At 35.2% G+C, this 15,461-nt stretch overlaps 1 protein-coding gene across 1 annotated transcript; it reads right to left on the bottom strand.

Annotated features, from left to right (window-relative positions):
- Nucleotides 1-218: 218 nt before the first annotated feature.
- Nucleotides 219-13,492, bottom strand: LOC104547604 (CUB and sushi domain-containing protein 1-like; the record flags this gene model as incomplete). The annotated part of the gene is made up of 2 exons (XM_010193380.1): nt 219-430; nt 13,298-13,492. Coding segments are annotated over 2 exons (407 nt in total), but the record flags the coding sequence as incomplete, so codon positions are not given.
- Between the last annotated feature and the right edge of the window lie 1,969 nt (nt 13,493-15,461).

Here is a 15,461-nt window from a genome sequence, read left to right as displayed (position 1 = left end):
AGGGATCAAGATTTCGAAAGAAGCAGAAGAAAACTATCGTTTTTTGGGGATTTTTAAGTTCTGGAGGGTAAAAGGGATCAAAGAAAAATCCACAACAAAATGGGTATTAGTAACAGGTAGAAAATATCTTTAATATCTTAACTATCCTTTACTATGTATTCAAAATAGTTAGCAAAAAAAAGAAGAACAGAAACTGAGATCTTTGCAAGATCTCTGACTTACCATATTGATGGTGCTTCTGTTCCACTGATCTCTAAGAAGTCATATCCTTCCTCTAACTGGAAGTCAGTAAAGACCAAAGCAATGGTATCTCCTGGTTCAGCCAATATGGTCCAGGTGCAATCAGCATTATTTTCATACTCGGAGGGGAAGTGAGGACTTGAAATAGTTCCGCTTGTCCCACGTAGTGTCCCTCCACAAGCTCCTTCAGCTGATGAACAGAATATCAATTACTAGTGCAGCTGCACTTAAATCAAGTGAAGCATCACCCTTGCCTCTGCCATAGCAAACCCAGCTCTTCTCTTCTGTGCACAGAGTACCCAAAAACATAGACATATAGAGAAATAAAATTCTATTCAGGTGAATTGAATAGGATATTTTCTGACCATTAATGTGCAGAGAGTTTTGGCTGGTTTTCTTTTTTACTTTTTCTCCTTGTAGGTGACACTTTAGTGCCAGGCCAAACAAGGGTAAGGCTAGCAGAGACACCTAGTATGAGCTGATTTGGAGCTGTACTTTGGCTCTATGAAAGTTTCCAAAGAAGAAGCCCAAGAAAAAACTGTGCAGAGAATCACATAAACTGAGTTAGCATTTCTGGGATATAAATTTTAAAATATTGAACATTTCTTTTCTAAAGATCTCTCTCACTTCCTATAACTATAAAAAAACTGCAGAAAAAACCTCATAGCTTTAAATGCTGTCCTGAACTAGGAAGCATTAATAAAATTATACTAGCCACTCTCAAGATTATATTCTCTGAATCAGGATTTTTACAGACGGCAAATAAATTCAGGAGGTTTCGTTGCCAGATGGACCTTCCAACGTTCACTCATCATCAGTTAATAACCTATATTTTAAATGTTTATTAACAAAATTTCAAAAAATGCAGAGCATGGAAATTTCCTGCTAAGTCTGGAATACTATTTAATATGTTGCCAAAGGATTTAGCAGGCTTGTTGTATTCTTCCCTGCTTCATAAGATTTCATAGAAAGCTTTAAAGAGATGTTGATTATTAGTACTGTTGGGTATTAAACATATAATTAAAAAATAAAAACAACAAAATGTGTCATCCATAGAATTCATTGGCATAAAAAATTAAAAATTCATCAAGTGTTTTTTTGCGTGCTGTAGTGTGGCTATGAAAGCTGCAGCAATAATAATTAAAATATTTCTGCCTAAGTGATCAGAAGAACAGCATTTAATTTGTATCCATTTTATAATCTTTACTTACCGCTTTTATAATTAGGTATCACTTGCATACTATAAGTGCATGATTTAAAACAAATAGCTTGGGAAGGTGCATGACACAAGGAACTTACTGTCTAATTAGGATAATAACTGAATAGCTAATTAAGACAACAGAAAGGAGTAGGAGTAGAGCTGCTCTGCTCAATCACAGTTGAAAGCCTGTCAGTGAAAGTGAGTTTTAGAGAAACATTTGAAGGAAAAAAAAGATTCACTTGAATCAAAAGAAGAGGAATACTGTGGCTGGACATTAAAAAAAGGAGACTATTAAAAGAGGCAAAATAGCTAATAAGGGACTGAAATCAAAGGAAGAATTTGGAGAAAGGTAGAAGCAGAATAATTTAAATATCACATGAACCATTAATTTGACTAAAAAGTGGAAAGAAAGCAGCTGAAGACATTCAAACAGGTAGTTATCTCTACTTTTACATATGCAAAGTAAATTTTGACATAAATAAACGTAACATAACCTTGTCTACCAAAGCCTCATTGAGTTTCATGATTTCTTGGCACACAAATTTCTCATAGGAGGGCAGGTCTTTTGAATAAATTTTATATCTTACTTTCTGGACTGTGACATTTATGTGTTCTATTTTAAATGATGGAGAGTTGGGTATGGAATAGATCTACACTCCTAAATATTTCTTTTTGTTCATGAAATCGGGACATTTTTGTGATTCCTCCCTGAATTCCTAGCTTTTTATACAGTGCATACTGAATGGTCCATTGTGCCTCTGAGGGGCAAAAGGGTAAAGGAAATGAAAATAAAATAATTTATAGATAAAGCCGAGGATCAGAGTTGAAATTCCTGGTGCATAATACGTGCAAAGACTACAATAATTAAAAATTATTTTAAAACTATAATAAATCAGAAGGGAGAATCAAGATTTGTTCTCCAATAATATCTAGAATTACTATTTTTCCTTTTTTTTTTTTTTAGACTGTATAGCTTTCAAGCACTTCAGATCATCATCTAGTACAGCAAAGAAAAACAAATTAACTTGACTTATCCTGTGCCAATTCTTCAGTACAGAAACTGAGCTATTCATTTTCACTGTGGTCACCATCAGTTTCAGAGTCTGAATGAATGATGAAAAAAACAAAAGATGAGGGTTTCCATCATCTGTTTTTTTTCAGGCTTTCTACTTGTTCATATTTTGTCATAACAATGTGGGATTATTATTTTATTTTTTTTAAGAATCAAAATGTAACAGTACGAGTTCTAGTTAACAAAGCATATGGGTTCTACCTGTATTCCCAAAAGCCAGCAAGCAGGCTTTTCCCAACTAGAGTAACCAGCAAGATCTGCAAAATCCTGTCAGCCATAACTCTTAGGTACTACCCGCTTGCTGTTAGATTCTGTTTGACAATATTCTCAATGACACCATCTCCCACTCTATTTATACTGACATTAAGTAACATGCTAATAGTGATCACAATGTTACTTAGTATTTCTGCTGCAGAGCCCTTGAATAAGCTTTGAGCTCTAAAACTCTTATAGCTGACATGGAAGGCTTATTTAGTCGATTATTTCTGGCAATCACATGCAAAGATCTACATTTATACGCTGCACATTACCAATGAAAGCCAAAGGAACTCAGGCTGCTACAGAGGGGTACATAGCTTTTTAATCTATTCCTAACAGCCTTTCTAAGAGGTTCACAAGAACCCAAGTTAGCACAGAAACGGAAAGGGAACATGGTTCCTCATGGTTATTTTCAAGTTGTAAGCAACTGCAAAGTGCTGTTTGTATCAGCATAAATGACTACTTGAAGTATAAAGCTACAAACATTTGGATCTCTCAGTAGTCAGGAATTAAATGTTCTGAATTCAGAGAATATGCATGTTCTATAAAATACACATGCAAACACATATGGCTGGCATCATTTGACAAAAAACATATACTATATAGATGTTTAACTTAGATGAAACAGATAAACTTACTCATCAAGTTAATGCATGTAAAAATCAAAAGAATTACTGAGAAATCATGGCAGTCAATGAAAAATCTTACATTTTATCTTCAAAGTATAAAGACTCATTTAGCCAAAAATAACAATCTGATAATTTTGGTAAACTATGTTTTGTATACATGAGATCTTGCTACAAGTGAGATGCAAGCCTTGCTAAGAAAATATTGAAGTAACAATAAGACTAAAAATAAGGAGTAAGAACAGAAACAGTATCATAGAAAACTTCCTTACTTAAATCAGTTTAGATATCTTTTGAACATTCAATCATTTTTCTGGACTTTCCTCTCCTTCCCACACAAATGCCTTCCAGAGTGCAATGTTCTGTATTCTCTATGCCTTTTTTTTTATATGAAAATTAATATTTATGTAAGCGAAAAGTGTTTATTGGATAATAAAAACCCACACACACACATTTAAAACCCATCTAACCTTTCAAAATTAATTTAGACTCTGAATTCAAATGATCAGAATTGGTTATTCAACTTTATTCTGAAAGGTCTTCATTTGAAAGAGCATTTTACTGCATTACTATTGCAACAGAACTGATAAAAACATAGCTGTGACTTAAACTATAAAATTCATAGACATAAAGTTTCTTTCTTATGTCATTTGTAGACATTTCCTTACCTCTTTATAATTAGCAACAGAATAGACACAGTTAAAAACTTGAGTGATATTTTAGAAATCATCATAAAATGACATATTGACATTTTGAGTCACATTTTGTAAGTCCTATCAATTAAAGAAAATTGCAGCTTTAGAGGGTTCTAAATGAACCACGGGCATACATTATTTAGCATATCTTATTAAAAATATCACTGAAACTGTTATTTATTGAGGTTGGAGAGCAGCCCTTCACAGAGAGATCTGGGGGTTTGGGTCGATGGCAAGTTGAACATGAGTCAACAGTGTGCCCTTGCAGCCAAAGGGGTCAATCATGTCCTGGGGTGCATCAAGTAAAGCATAGCTAGCTGGTTGAGGGAGGAGATTGTCTCAATCTACACTACACTGGTGTGGCCACCTCTTGAGTACTGTGTGCAGTCTTGGGCACCTCAATACACAGACATCAAACTATTAGAGTGTATCCAGAGGAGGGCGACTAAGATAGCAAAAGGCCTTGAGAGCAAGACAGAAGAAGCGGCTGATGTCACTTGATTTGTTCAGCTTGGAGAAGAGGAGGCTGATGGGTGACCTCACTGCAGTCTACAACTTCCTCAAGGGGGGCAGCAAAGGGGGAGGTGCTGAGGCAGAACATGAGGAAATGGAATGAAGCTGTGTCAGGTGAAGTTCAGATTGGACAATAAGAAAAGGTTCTTCACTGAGAGGGCAGCCGGTCACTGGAACAGGCAACCAAGGGAAGTGGTCATGGCACCAAGCCCGTCAGAGTTCAAGAAGCATCTCAACAACACTCTTAATCATATCAACTAGTTTTAGGTAGTCCTGTGAGGAGCAGGGAGTTGTGCATGATGGCCCTTATGAGTCCTTTTCAACTTGAGATACTCTATGATTCTACGAATCTATGACTTACTCAATTCTTTATTAAAAGGCATTTTTCTTCAGTTCATTTGTGAATAAGTAGATAGCTGTACCTCATTTATTAAAATTTTTCAGCACAGAAACACAGGTATGTGTATAATCGTGAATTACTTCTTTCACAGATATATGCTTTAAATCTTTTCGAAATTGTTAATATGAGTTAGTTAAATGACTTTTTGAAATAAGACTTCAAAATTACCATTTTAAAATGTCTTACAGATAAAAACCTAAAACCAAGCCACAGGATACCAATGTCAAGTTTAAAAATAATTTTTAGTATGTCAATGCCAACTGTCAAGCTGCTAAACTGCCAGATTCATAAAGACCAGAAAAATTGCTAAGTGTTACAATAGTATAGCATTACTCATTCATCAGACAACTCATTGATGCAGTCTGGTTCAAACTAGCAGCCAGCTCTTTGACTATCAAAATATTCACCTCTACTTGATAATATTTTAGGTTTTCATAGACTTTATCTCGAATAGGTAAAAGCCAACACCTGTGCTTTTTTCTGTTTATAAAAAATAGAAACTTGTCAGAAGGTTGTTTGGTTTTTTCTACCATCACTTGAATCCAGATGTACTACATCCAAGATAAATCCACTAATCAGTTTGCCTCCCTGTCTCACTTTCTTCTCTTGCTGTTGATCGACTTCACATAAATTAAATACTCATTAGACTATGCCTCTAAGATGAATTTTCTTTCTATCTCTAGGGTTTTCAAAGGGCACTTCAAAATAATTTGGATTGCTCTCTAAGAAGAATGAGATTTATTTTGTTAAAATTTCAGAAATTTTTGTGGTTTAGGAAAATAGCGTCTATTTTACGTGTATTAAAAAGTCAGATTTTTCACTTCAAGTTAATATTATGTACAAAATAGAAACACTGAAATTGTTGCAATTTGTTTAGGCACCTGTGAGCACTCACTGCAGCTGCATGCAGCATTACTTTGAACATTTTAGCTTTGATGTTTCAGTGAGCTCAATCTAAACAGATCCTAATGTTTAGCAGGGTTGTCCCATAGTTACTTGCCCTGACAATACTAGACTTGGTGGGTTAGTCTTGTACTTTCTGGGGCTTGAGATTGGTCCGTTTTTGATTTGTAAACATTGTACATAATATAGTAGCCTTTTACAACTCTTATTTATTCTATCATAACAGACTGTTATAATACAAAGACCTATTCCCCCTTCAACCACTCTGGAGTGGAAATCTGATCTATAAGTCAATAAAGTTAAGAATTTCAAATAAGACAGAAATAGTTATGGATAAAATATTTGCTATTCTAGCAAAAAAGTTCAGTTATTAAATGATATAGCAAATTTAGAATCAAGACCCCAACTCTGCCACCTTTTTTATGCAAAAACTTAAGAGAGGATAGCTAGATTAATAAATTCAAAAATTAATCAATGTTCTACAATCTCACACTCTCTCTCCTACAGGAATAAAAGATCTGTTTTCTAGATATCTTGTAAAATGTCTCTTCTTTCCAATTAAGTATCTTAAGCTGTTTTCCAGTGATATGATATCCTTCATTTGAAAATATATTTTTAATTTAATGCTGATAATAATCCCTTAAAATAACAGTCTACAAGAAGTTAAAAGTAAAGTTGTAGTTTTGAAGCAGAAAAAGAAATGTCTGAATTCTTTAAGGAAAAATTAATGACTACTTCAGATTTCACATACATTTTTTAAATAATTAGGAAAGTTAATCCACTTATTCCCAGTTCTGAAATCCTTAATCTTTTTATGAAAGCCCTTGAGGTTTGTTTTTTAATTTTAGTAAATCATTACCTTTATTCATGTTCCTAATAGTGAGACTTAAGTCCTCCTTTTTATTCTTTGAACTTACTGTATCATTCTCAGCACCTTCACTATGTTTTCATTGTTCATAGTTCATCTGATTTTTACTTCTTGGTCCTGTCTTCCAGGCACATTATTGCACAGATACAGCTTTGATAGGGCATCTTTTTGGTTTGTTTTTGTGTTTTTTTTTAATCAGGTCCCTTCATACCTACTGATACATTTTAGAACAAGAATATATAAACATAAATATACGTAAGTATAAATATATATATACTTATACACACATACATAAGAAAGAATACTTGTAGCTCTGTCTTTATCTCCGTTTGGTGTGATCTAGTCAGTGCTGCACTACTTTGTAAGAAAGCATACAGTATATCCTATCTGCTTTTCCTGAAACACTGCCCTGACTTTTTATTTGAGCAGTCATAATGATTTCATTCATATTTCATTTCAATGCAAACACTGCACCAATTCAGATTATTCTGAAAGTGAACAAAATTTATCAGGGAGGAATCTGCTATGTCACTCTAAAAATTAGATTTGGCAAAATATTCTCACTTTATCATGTAATGCAACATCAAGAAGCAGAATTGTTGGGGAATCTTTTTTTCCTCTCCCTTTATTGTTTCTATTTTTTTTTCATTAACATGGATAAATCATGGGATCGGGACATATTTTTCTCCTCCTTAAACTTACAGAATCATATTTGTCTGAATGTCAGAGGCTAAGAAAAATTACACCAGAGAATTACTTACTAACTCAGAAAGTATGGATAAGGATAACACCAAAAACGTCAATTTCTCTTTGTTAGATATTTTAGAAATACCAGCTCTGAACCTCTGTTTTTAGCTTATCTTATTCTATAGTTAATCATAAACTTTTCTTCCTTTCTCCCTCTATCTATTCTAATACCTTCTTAGATTATATATGCTTCACCAAAGTATTTATTCAAGAATATTTCTTAAATCTAGAACCGCATTAGTTATTACTTGATTCTTTTGGACCTTTCTGACATGTGATCTCTTTTACTGGTTTGTCTTCTTTATTTTTTCTTTATTTTCCCTCTAATGATTGGGTGTGCTTTTAATGATAACGTATTACATGTTCTTCTCCTCACAGCTACTTTCACTTTGAAAAAAAGCTTACCATTGTATTATTGCTAATCCAATTTGTATTCCTAATGTTAGCTTCATAAAAATCTAGACTCATGCAACTATAATCAACTAGAGATCCTCAAAATTACTGAGAATTGAGAACCTAATTATACAAAGTTCATTTAGAAGTAGTCACATATCATAAATCAGCTATTAGTGGAGTTACTGCAGAGAATAAAATTAACTTTCAAAATGTTTCAGACTTGTACTGCACAGTATTTCAACCCCAAGACAAAGAAGGCAAACGTTTTGGATGAAACTGTTATGGCAACCAAGATTGAGACAGCAAAGACCTTTTTAATTCTCAGGACAAAAGCCAGAAGAACAGAATTTAGGTGGGCCATTGACTCTCTCTGACAGCTTTTGCAAACCACCTATATGGTTTGCTGCAGAAACTCATGCTAAATTTCTTGGGTAGCATCGAATAGCAGGAAAGTCCATGGCTGTTCTTAACATGTGGAAAAACAGAACTAAGTTTGAGTAATCTTTTCAGAATTTGTCTTTGAACTTCTCTTTGGGAGATGTTTTCTATTTTTGTTTGGGGATTGTTTTCTATTTGTTTCAGTTGCTATATTTTCACACACCGAAAAATCTTAGTTCAAAAAATAAAGCAAATGTTTTGGCAGTTAAGTTATTCAAACTTTCTACAGATGCCACTGACTACACCTTTGAATAGGCAGTACAGTTCAGTCCACCAACCTCCACATAACTGTACTTAAGAGAGAAACTCTGAAACTGAGTAGCAGCCAGAGAAACAAAATGGCAGATACAAAACTCAATGCTGTCTACATCTTTCTGGAGTCTTAGAAATTCACTAGGAATTTTTCTAGCAGCAACAGCATTTGTACAGTTAAACAATGTATGAATTACTGGACACCAGCTTCTTATGCTTCTGAAAATATTGAGCAGCAAAATTGCAGAAAACAGAAATTTTTCAGCATCAGCAAAGCTAGGGAAACACAGCACAGAGAAGAAATTTATGATTTTTCAGTATATTGACCATGTAGCTTTATTTAACTCTCCTATAATATGTTGCCTGGTTGCCATGAAATTAGTTTACGATGACAGGAAAGAAGAATGCTATCTGTAAATTAAACCGTAACAAAAAGTGCTTTCATGGAAAAGACCAAAGTTCTTAAAGAAACAATAGAGGAATGTCTCTTGCTTGAAGACATAGTGAATGGAAAGGGCTACCTCATGGCATATGTTCCAGACTGATAAAATCAGGAATGTCTAAAATAAATAATAAATACGGAATGTCTAAAATACCTCATCAAATCCACTTTCCACATGAATTCTAAAAAACTACTGAGACAATGGCTCTGCTCACATAATCACTAACTGTTAAATAACTTTTGTGTTATGATTCTAATTTCTTGACAGAGGGCACACAGAATTCTTTGGATTTCCTGTAAGTTCTACACAGGGTTTAGGACCCCATTTAAGTTTTTATTAATAAGTTGAATTCACATAATTACAAATTATGAACAAAATTTCAGTTCTGCTAGAGATATTTGCATGCAGCAAACACCACCAAAATGGGCAGTACCTGCAGAAATGGAACAAATATTTAGTAGACACTATGATAGCATGAACTTACAATGTGCATATTTTTCTGAAACATGTTAACTAACTCTTACTAGATGGACAAAAAAAAAACATCTAAGATGAGACAAATGAAATGTTAGAAATTTTTTTTTTATTCCTGTTTTTGAAGCACTAATAAAAGAAATTTTCATTGCATAGTGATTGAAATAAAATACAAACAACAGACATAACCCAAATCTCTCTTGTTTGTTTTTTTTTAATTATTATTAACTCTTGTATTTGTTTTTGAGCATAGAAATTTATAAGGTATTTCTTTTTTGTGAGGAATGACATTAAAGATCCTTCAGGCTCAAGAAACCTTTACAAGTTATTACAGAAGACAACAACTACCATGCTCAGCCACATGGGTAGCAATAATACTGCCAAGAGAGAATTTGAGCAGTAAAGGCTGTCCACAGGGTTTGGGATTAGGGTGAAAGGCATAAGAGACCAGAGGGGGTTCTCCTTAATGCAAAGGGAAAAGCTCAGGCAGGAGCATCAGATTCCTATAGAACGACACTTGATTAAGCAACTAGTGCTGGGCAATAGGGCTTTGACTTCTTTGACCACAGGATCCTCTTCAAGGAATGAGGGCAGCAGGGGAAACATGGAATCTGCCTGGCTGAACAGGGCAACAGGCGTACTGATCTAGTGAGGAGAGCTCTAAACTAAGTTTGCCAGGGATGCAGACCAAGTGGGAGAACAGGCCCAGAGAGTTACATATGGGACAGGCCACTGAATGCTTCTCTCCTTCCCCTGCATAAAGCAACACCAATCGAAGCCCAGTTGAAGTGCATATACACAAGGATGAGCTGCACGGGAAGAAAGTTGGACAAAATGCAAGTGCCTGTACAGTCACAGAACTGTGGTGCCATTGGCATTACAGAGACTTAGTGGGACAGCTTACCTGTCTGGAGCGCTGCAATGGATAGACACAAGCTCTTTGGAAAAGCAGGAAGAAAAGGAGAGGCTGCACCCTACACAAAATAGGGTCTTGAATGAATACAGCTCTGCTGCACAACAGACAACAAGCTCATTGAGCTTCTGTGGGCTACAGTGGGAAGGGAAAGCCAAGAGGGCGGTCATTATGGTGAATATCTGCTACAGACAACCTGATCAAGAAATGGTCAAACCCTTTAAACAACTGCAAGTTTCCCAACTACAGTCTCTGGTTATCATGGGAAACTTCAACATCTGTGTAGACAGCAATGTAGCAGAGAGCAAGCAATACACTAGATTTCTGAGTTCACTGGAAAGAATTTTTTTAATGCAGGCACTGGACAGGCCAACTAGGTGTAGGAACAAAGAACCATTTAAATAAGTGATATTCAATGGCAGCTGTGGATACAATAATCATGAACCGAAAACTGTGAAGGAAGTGAGGAAGGCAAGTACTAGAATAAACTCCTTGGACTTCAGCAGAGAACATTTCAACTAGTTTGTGAAGTGATAGACAGGCTCTCACAGGCTGATGTCTTGAAGGGGAAGGGAGCCCAGGAGAGCTTGCTTAACTTCAAGGGGAGCTTCCTCAAAGCTTAACAATGATGCATCTATTTATGTACATAAATGAGCAGGCATAGCAGGAGGCTGCTGGAGCTGAACATTAAATTCCTGACTGAGGTGTTTTAAGTGAAATACATGAAGAAAACAAACAAAAAATCGCAGTGTACAAAATGTGCAAAATGAGAAAGCAGGGACAAGCTACTTGAAAGGAATATAGAAGTGTTGCTTAGGAATGCAGGGATAGAAGAAGGAAGCCTGAAGATGGAATGAAAGTGGTAAGGAATGTTAAGAACAGTCATTCTAGAAACTATTCTATAGGTATACCGACAACAAAAGGAAACTGAAAGGGTAAAGTGACTTTGTGAGGAAGACATGGAAAAAGGTCACTCAGCATCCCCTTTGCCTCTCTCTCCATTAGCAAAGGCTGCCCTCAGGCCTCCTAATTCTCAATAAAATGGGAAGTTTTGGGAAGAAAAGTAGTCACTGCACAGGAGAAACAATACAAAAAATTATAGAAGTAAATAGGAGACATCTAAGTTCATGGTACTTAATGGAATGCTCCGAGGGATTCTTGCTGTGCCACAGTGTGAGGCTGCTCTGTATCATCTTTGAAAGGCTGTGAAAATCAAGGTGATTCCCAATGATTGGGGAAAACAAAATTTTTTGTTCTCATTTTCAAAAAAAGCAAGGATCCTAGCAATTGGGTATCTGTCAAGTTCACCTCCAGAAAATGATGGAGAAGGAGTTTATGAAAACCAATCCTAAGCACACAAAGAAGAAAAAGGTGAACAGAAACAGCCAGGTTTTGCCAGTGCAAATAATCCTTGGCACACGTGACTGATTTCTTTGATTAAAGCGTTTAGCTTGATGTTAACAAAGTTTTCACAACTTTGCTTGTAGTAAAATTGAGGGCATATAGACTGGATGGGTGGACTATTATGTGCATGAAAAACTGTCTGGACCAACAGGCTCAGATGGTAGAGGCCACTTGTTTAAGGCAAACTACTTGTCAGTGACTTGCAGCACTCCCCAGGGATTCAAGCTGGGGCTGAATGTATATAATATCTTCAACAGGAGTCTGGAGTATGGGATTGCATGCACCCTGAAAAGGTTTGGAGATGGCACTCTGAAGGGCAGGACTGCCATTCAGACAGGCTTTGATGCCAGGCTTTGAAAAGCTGGAAGAATAAGCAGACAGGAATCTCATGAAATTCCAAAACAGAAATGCAAAGTGAAATACCTAGAACAGTATCATCCCATGCAAAAAATATTTGCTAGGTGGCAGCTTTGACAAAATGAACTGAGGTCCTAGAGAAACACAAGCTGAGTCAGTAGTGCACTTCTGCAGCATTGGAGGCTTGCCTTGTATTAGGTAGCATGAGCAAGAACACAGGCAGCAGTCAAAAAGAGAGTTAAAGAGAGTTCATCTACTTGACAATCAGTAGGCCCCATCTGAAATGTTGTGTTCACCCTCAGGTTCCCCATAAAAAAGAGACACTGACATTGACAGACTAGAACAAGTCCAGAGAAGGCCTACTAAAGATGCTGAAATACATGATGTATGAGTAAAGAGAATGAGAGAAATAGATTTTTCAGCATGGACAAGAGTATGCTATGAGAAAACCTAACTTGTTAGTTTAGGAAAGCTGGAACCAGAAACTTTTAACAGGTAGACAAGAAGATAAAGGAAATTGACATAATCTGTAAAAAGAGAATTCTCATTGGACATAGAATGAGGGCAGCTAGGCAGCTTTCCAGAGAAGCTTTAGAATCTCCACTCATGAAGATTCTAAAATTTCAACTAAGCAAAGTCCTGAGCAACCTAACCTAACTTTTAAGTCATCCATCCTTTGAGCAGGAGTTGGACTCAAAGAGATTGGACCATCAGAGGTCCTCTTCAATGACCATATGGTTGAAGATTTCAAGCTTCTGCTCACTGCCAGAAAGTTACCAAACTTGCAAAAACATTTGCCAGGTCAAATTGCAGACAAATTGCTATAGCTATCCCCCATCTAAATGAAAAGGAAAAAAGATCAGTAGAAAACATCTACCTCTGAATGTAAACACTGGGGAGTAATTGCTTCTGAATTGTGATTACAGTTTTTAAAGGTGTACATTAGTACAGCACATTAGACAGCACATTAGTACACTTGCATTTAGAAAGAAAAAAACTCCAAACAGACCAAAAACAAACCTCAAAATAAATTTACTTAATCTGCTGTTTTAATATTGTCTTAATATTTTAAACATATTTAAAATCTTCATTTTTACCTCTGCAAAAAGGAACTGGAAAATCCCATGATGCACCATTTCCAGGGCTCACAATACATGTCAACATGGCATGCCCTTCTAGGATATAACCAGAGACACAACTGTATCGGATTTTATCTCCAATGTTGAATCTTGTTCCATGAAGTACTCCTTTAGGTATTTCTCCTGGGTTGCCACAAGTATGACTAGGTAATACTATAAAAGGAAAGAAAGAAAATTAGTTACAGCTAAGTCTGCAGAACAAAGTAATAAACACTGGTCAAACAACTACAATTACATAATTTGTTTTATTGTTTTTTAAAACTATATCTTAAAATAGTATTTCTTATACAAATAAGGCAAAACTAGGCTATATTTTCATAGAAGTATATGAATACACTTTCATAGAAGATTTCAGTTTATAACAGACATCATTACATACAAAGATAATTACAAACTCAGTTTTTGATTTAACAGTCCTTCAGTGAAGTTCTTTATAGATCTGTTTACAAATAAGATATCCTATAAATCTTGCTGTTTCTCCCGAAACTCTGAATAAACTAAAGAAAGTTTTTAGTAAATTCTTTTTTTGTAGGAATTGCAAAAATATTCATAAAATACGATTACAGAACCAGGGAGTAGAAGGCACTTTATGCATAGTTTTCATTTTAGTCGACAGTATTGAAATTTAAAAGAAACAAATAATTAACTAGTCTCTGACAGTAAAGTCTAAAATATATATTAAGAAGTTTTGTTTTCTACTTCTTTTCAAATTACTCCAGGTTCTAGAAAATAAATGAAGCCAACTTTTTTTAATAGAAACAGAAAATATGAAGGAAACAATGACTAGGCAGTGACATTGGGCTGATATGAATGGACATACTTATCTTCTTTTCTATTGCAGAAAGTTACTACCATTTGTAAGCATTAGTTATTTGGCAGAGATTGTCTAAACAAGTTATCAGTTTAAAGATGATACTCCTCCACCCAAAGCAAAAATGTGTTGGGGGAAGGAAGTGAAATTGTTTGTGTTCTCAACCTCATTTGAAATTATTAATAGACTTTGTAGTAGTACAAACTTGAATTGTTTAATTTTCTTTCAGAGGAGAACAAATAAGTGCAGGAAGCTGAGATATGTCTTGAACAGCGCACAAAATATAAATGTGTTCATCAAAGAAATGGTGGTCATGTGTAATTCAGGTATCGTTTCAGAAACCGCAAGTTACATGGGCAATTTTTATTACCCAGATTTCTCTCTTTCCTTACTCTATCCATCTGCAGAATAAACACAGCCATACCAACCTCACTAACCTACATGTTGAGAGGATTAATTGCTCAATACATGCACATCTTCAGAGTGCTGTAAAGCATTATACCAATATACCAATGCTAATTAAGCCCCATTATACCATGTAAGTTCAGTTATTGAATGCATACTCCTAATTCATTACTCAAACAGTTAGTCACACTGGAATTTAAATGATCACAATTACTCTTAAGTTACAACCTGAATTATATAGGAAAATTATGAAAAGGCAAAAAAATTGTAAAGCTAAAAATGTTTAAAAAGAGAACAGTTTCACTCACAACATCCTTCTATGAGGAAAATCTCAAAATCTTCTCTAAATATTAACAAAGTAACAAAAGTGACATAACACTCTAATGAGTGATGAGGCTAAACGAATGTTCTACCAAAGCTGCAGATAAGGGATTTAAGATTTCTCTGCATTACAGGAACTACTTAAGCTTTCTGAGTCAGTAGTTACCAAAGCTAGAAGTGAAAAATGTGATACCCGACTTCCCTTATGCTGTTTCAGCAGGCTTAATAGAGTAGGATATTTCTCTGGATGTGCTCATTCCCATTGGCAAGAGAGTCAGTGTTTGATTCACATATATGAAAATGAATACATATAAAGTAATTTTAAGACATCAGAATAATTGGAATAAAATAAAGATACTACTTTACATTCCAGAAAAATAGCAGCAACGATCCATTATACGCTACAGCATATATTGCTATAGGCTATTATATGTTTTCTAGCACTATTAAAAATGCTGCCTTTCTCTTGGCAAATTTTCTCCTTTTTGCCGCTTCAGTCATGTTAAGTTAATACAGGTAATTTTTGCAAGACAAATCAAACAGAAAAAAAATTAGTTACATGGTTTGACACAGGAGAATACCTGC

The sequence above is a fragment of the Mesitornis unicolor genome, unplaced genomic scaffold (genome assembly GCF_000695765.1).
Source record: "Mesitornis unicolor isolate BGI_N332 unplaced genomic scaffold, ASM69576v1 scaffold6041, whole genome shotgun sequence".
Taxonomy (NCBI): domain Eukaryota; kingdom Metazoa; phylum Chordata; class Aves; order Mesitornithiformes; family Mesitornithidae; genus Mesitornis; species Mesitornis unicolor.
The sequence above is the reverse complement of the archived record's forward strand: the minus strand, read 5'-3'. Positions and strand labels throughout refer to the sequence as shown.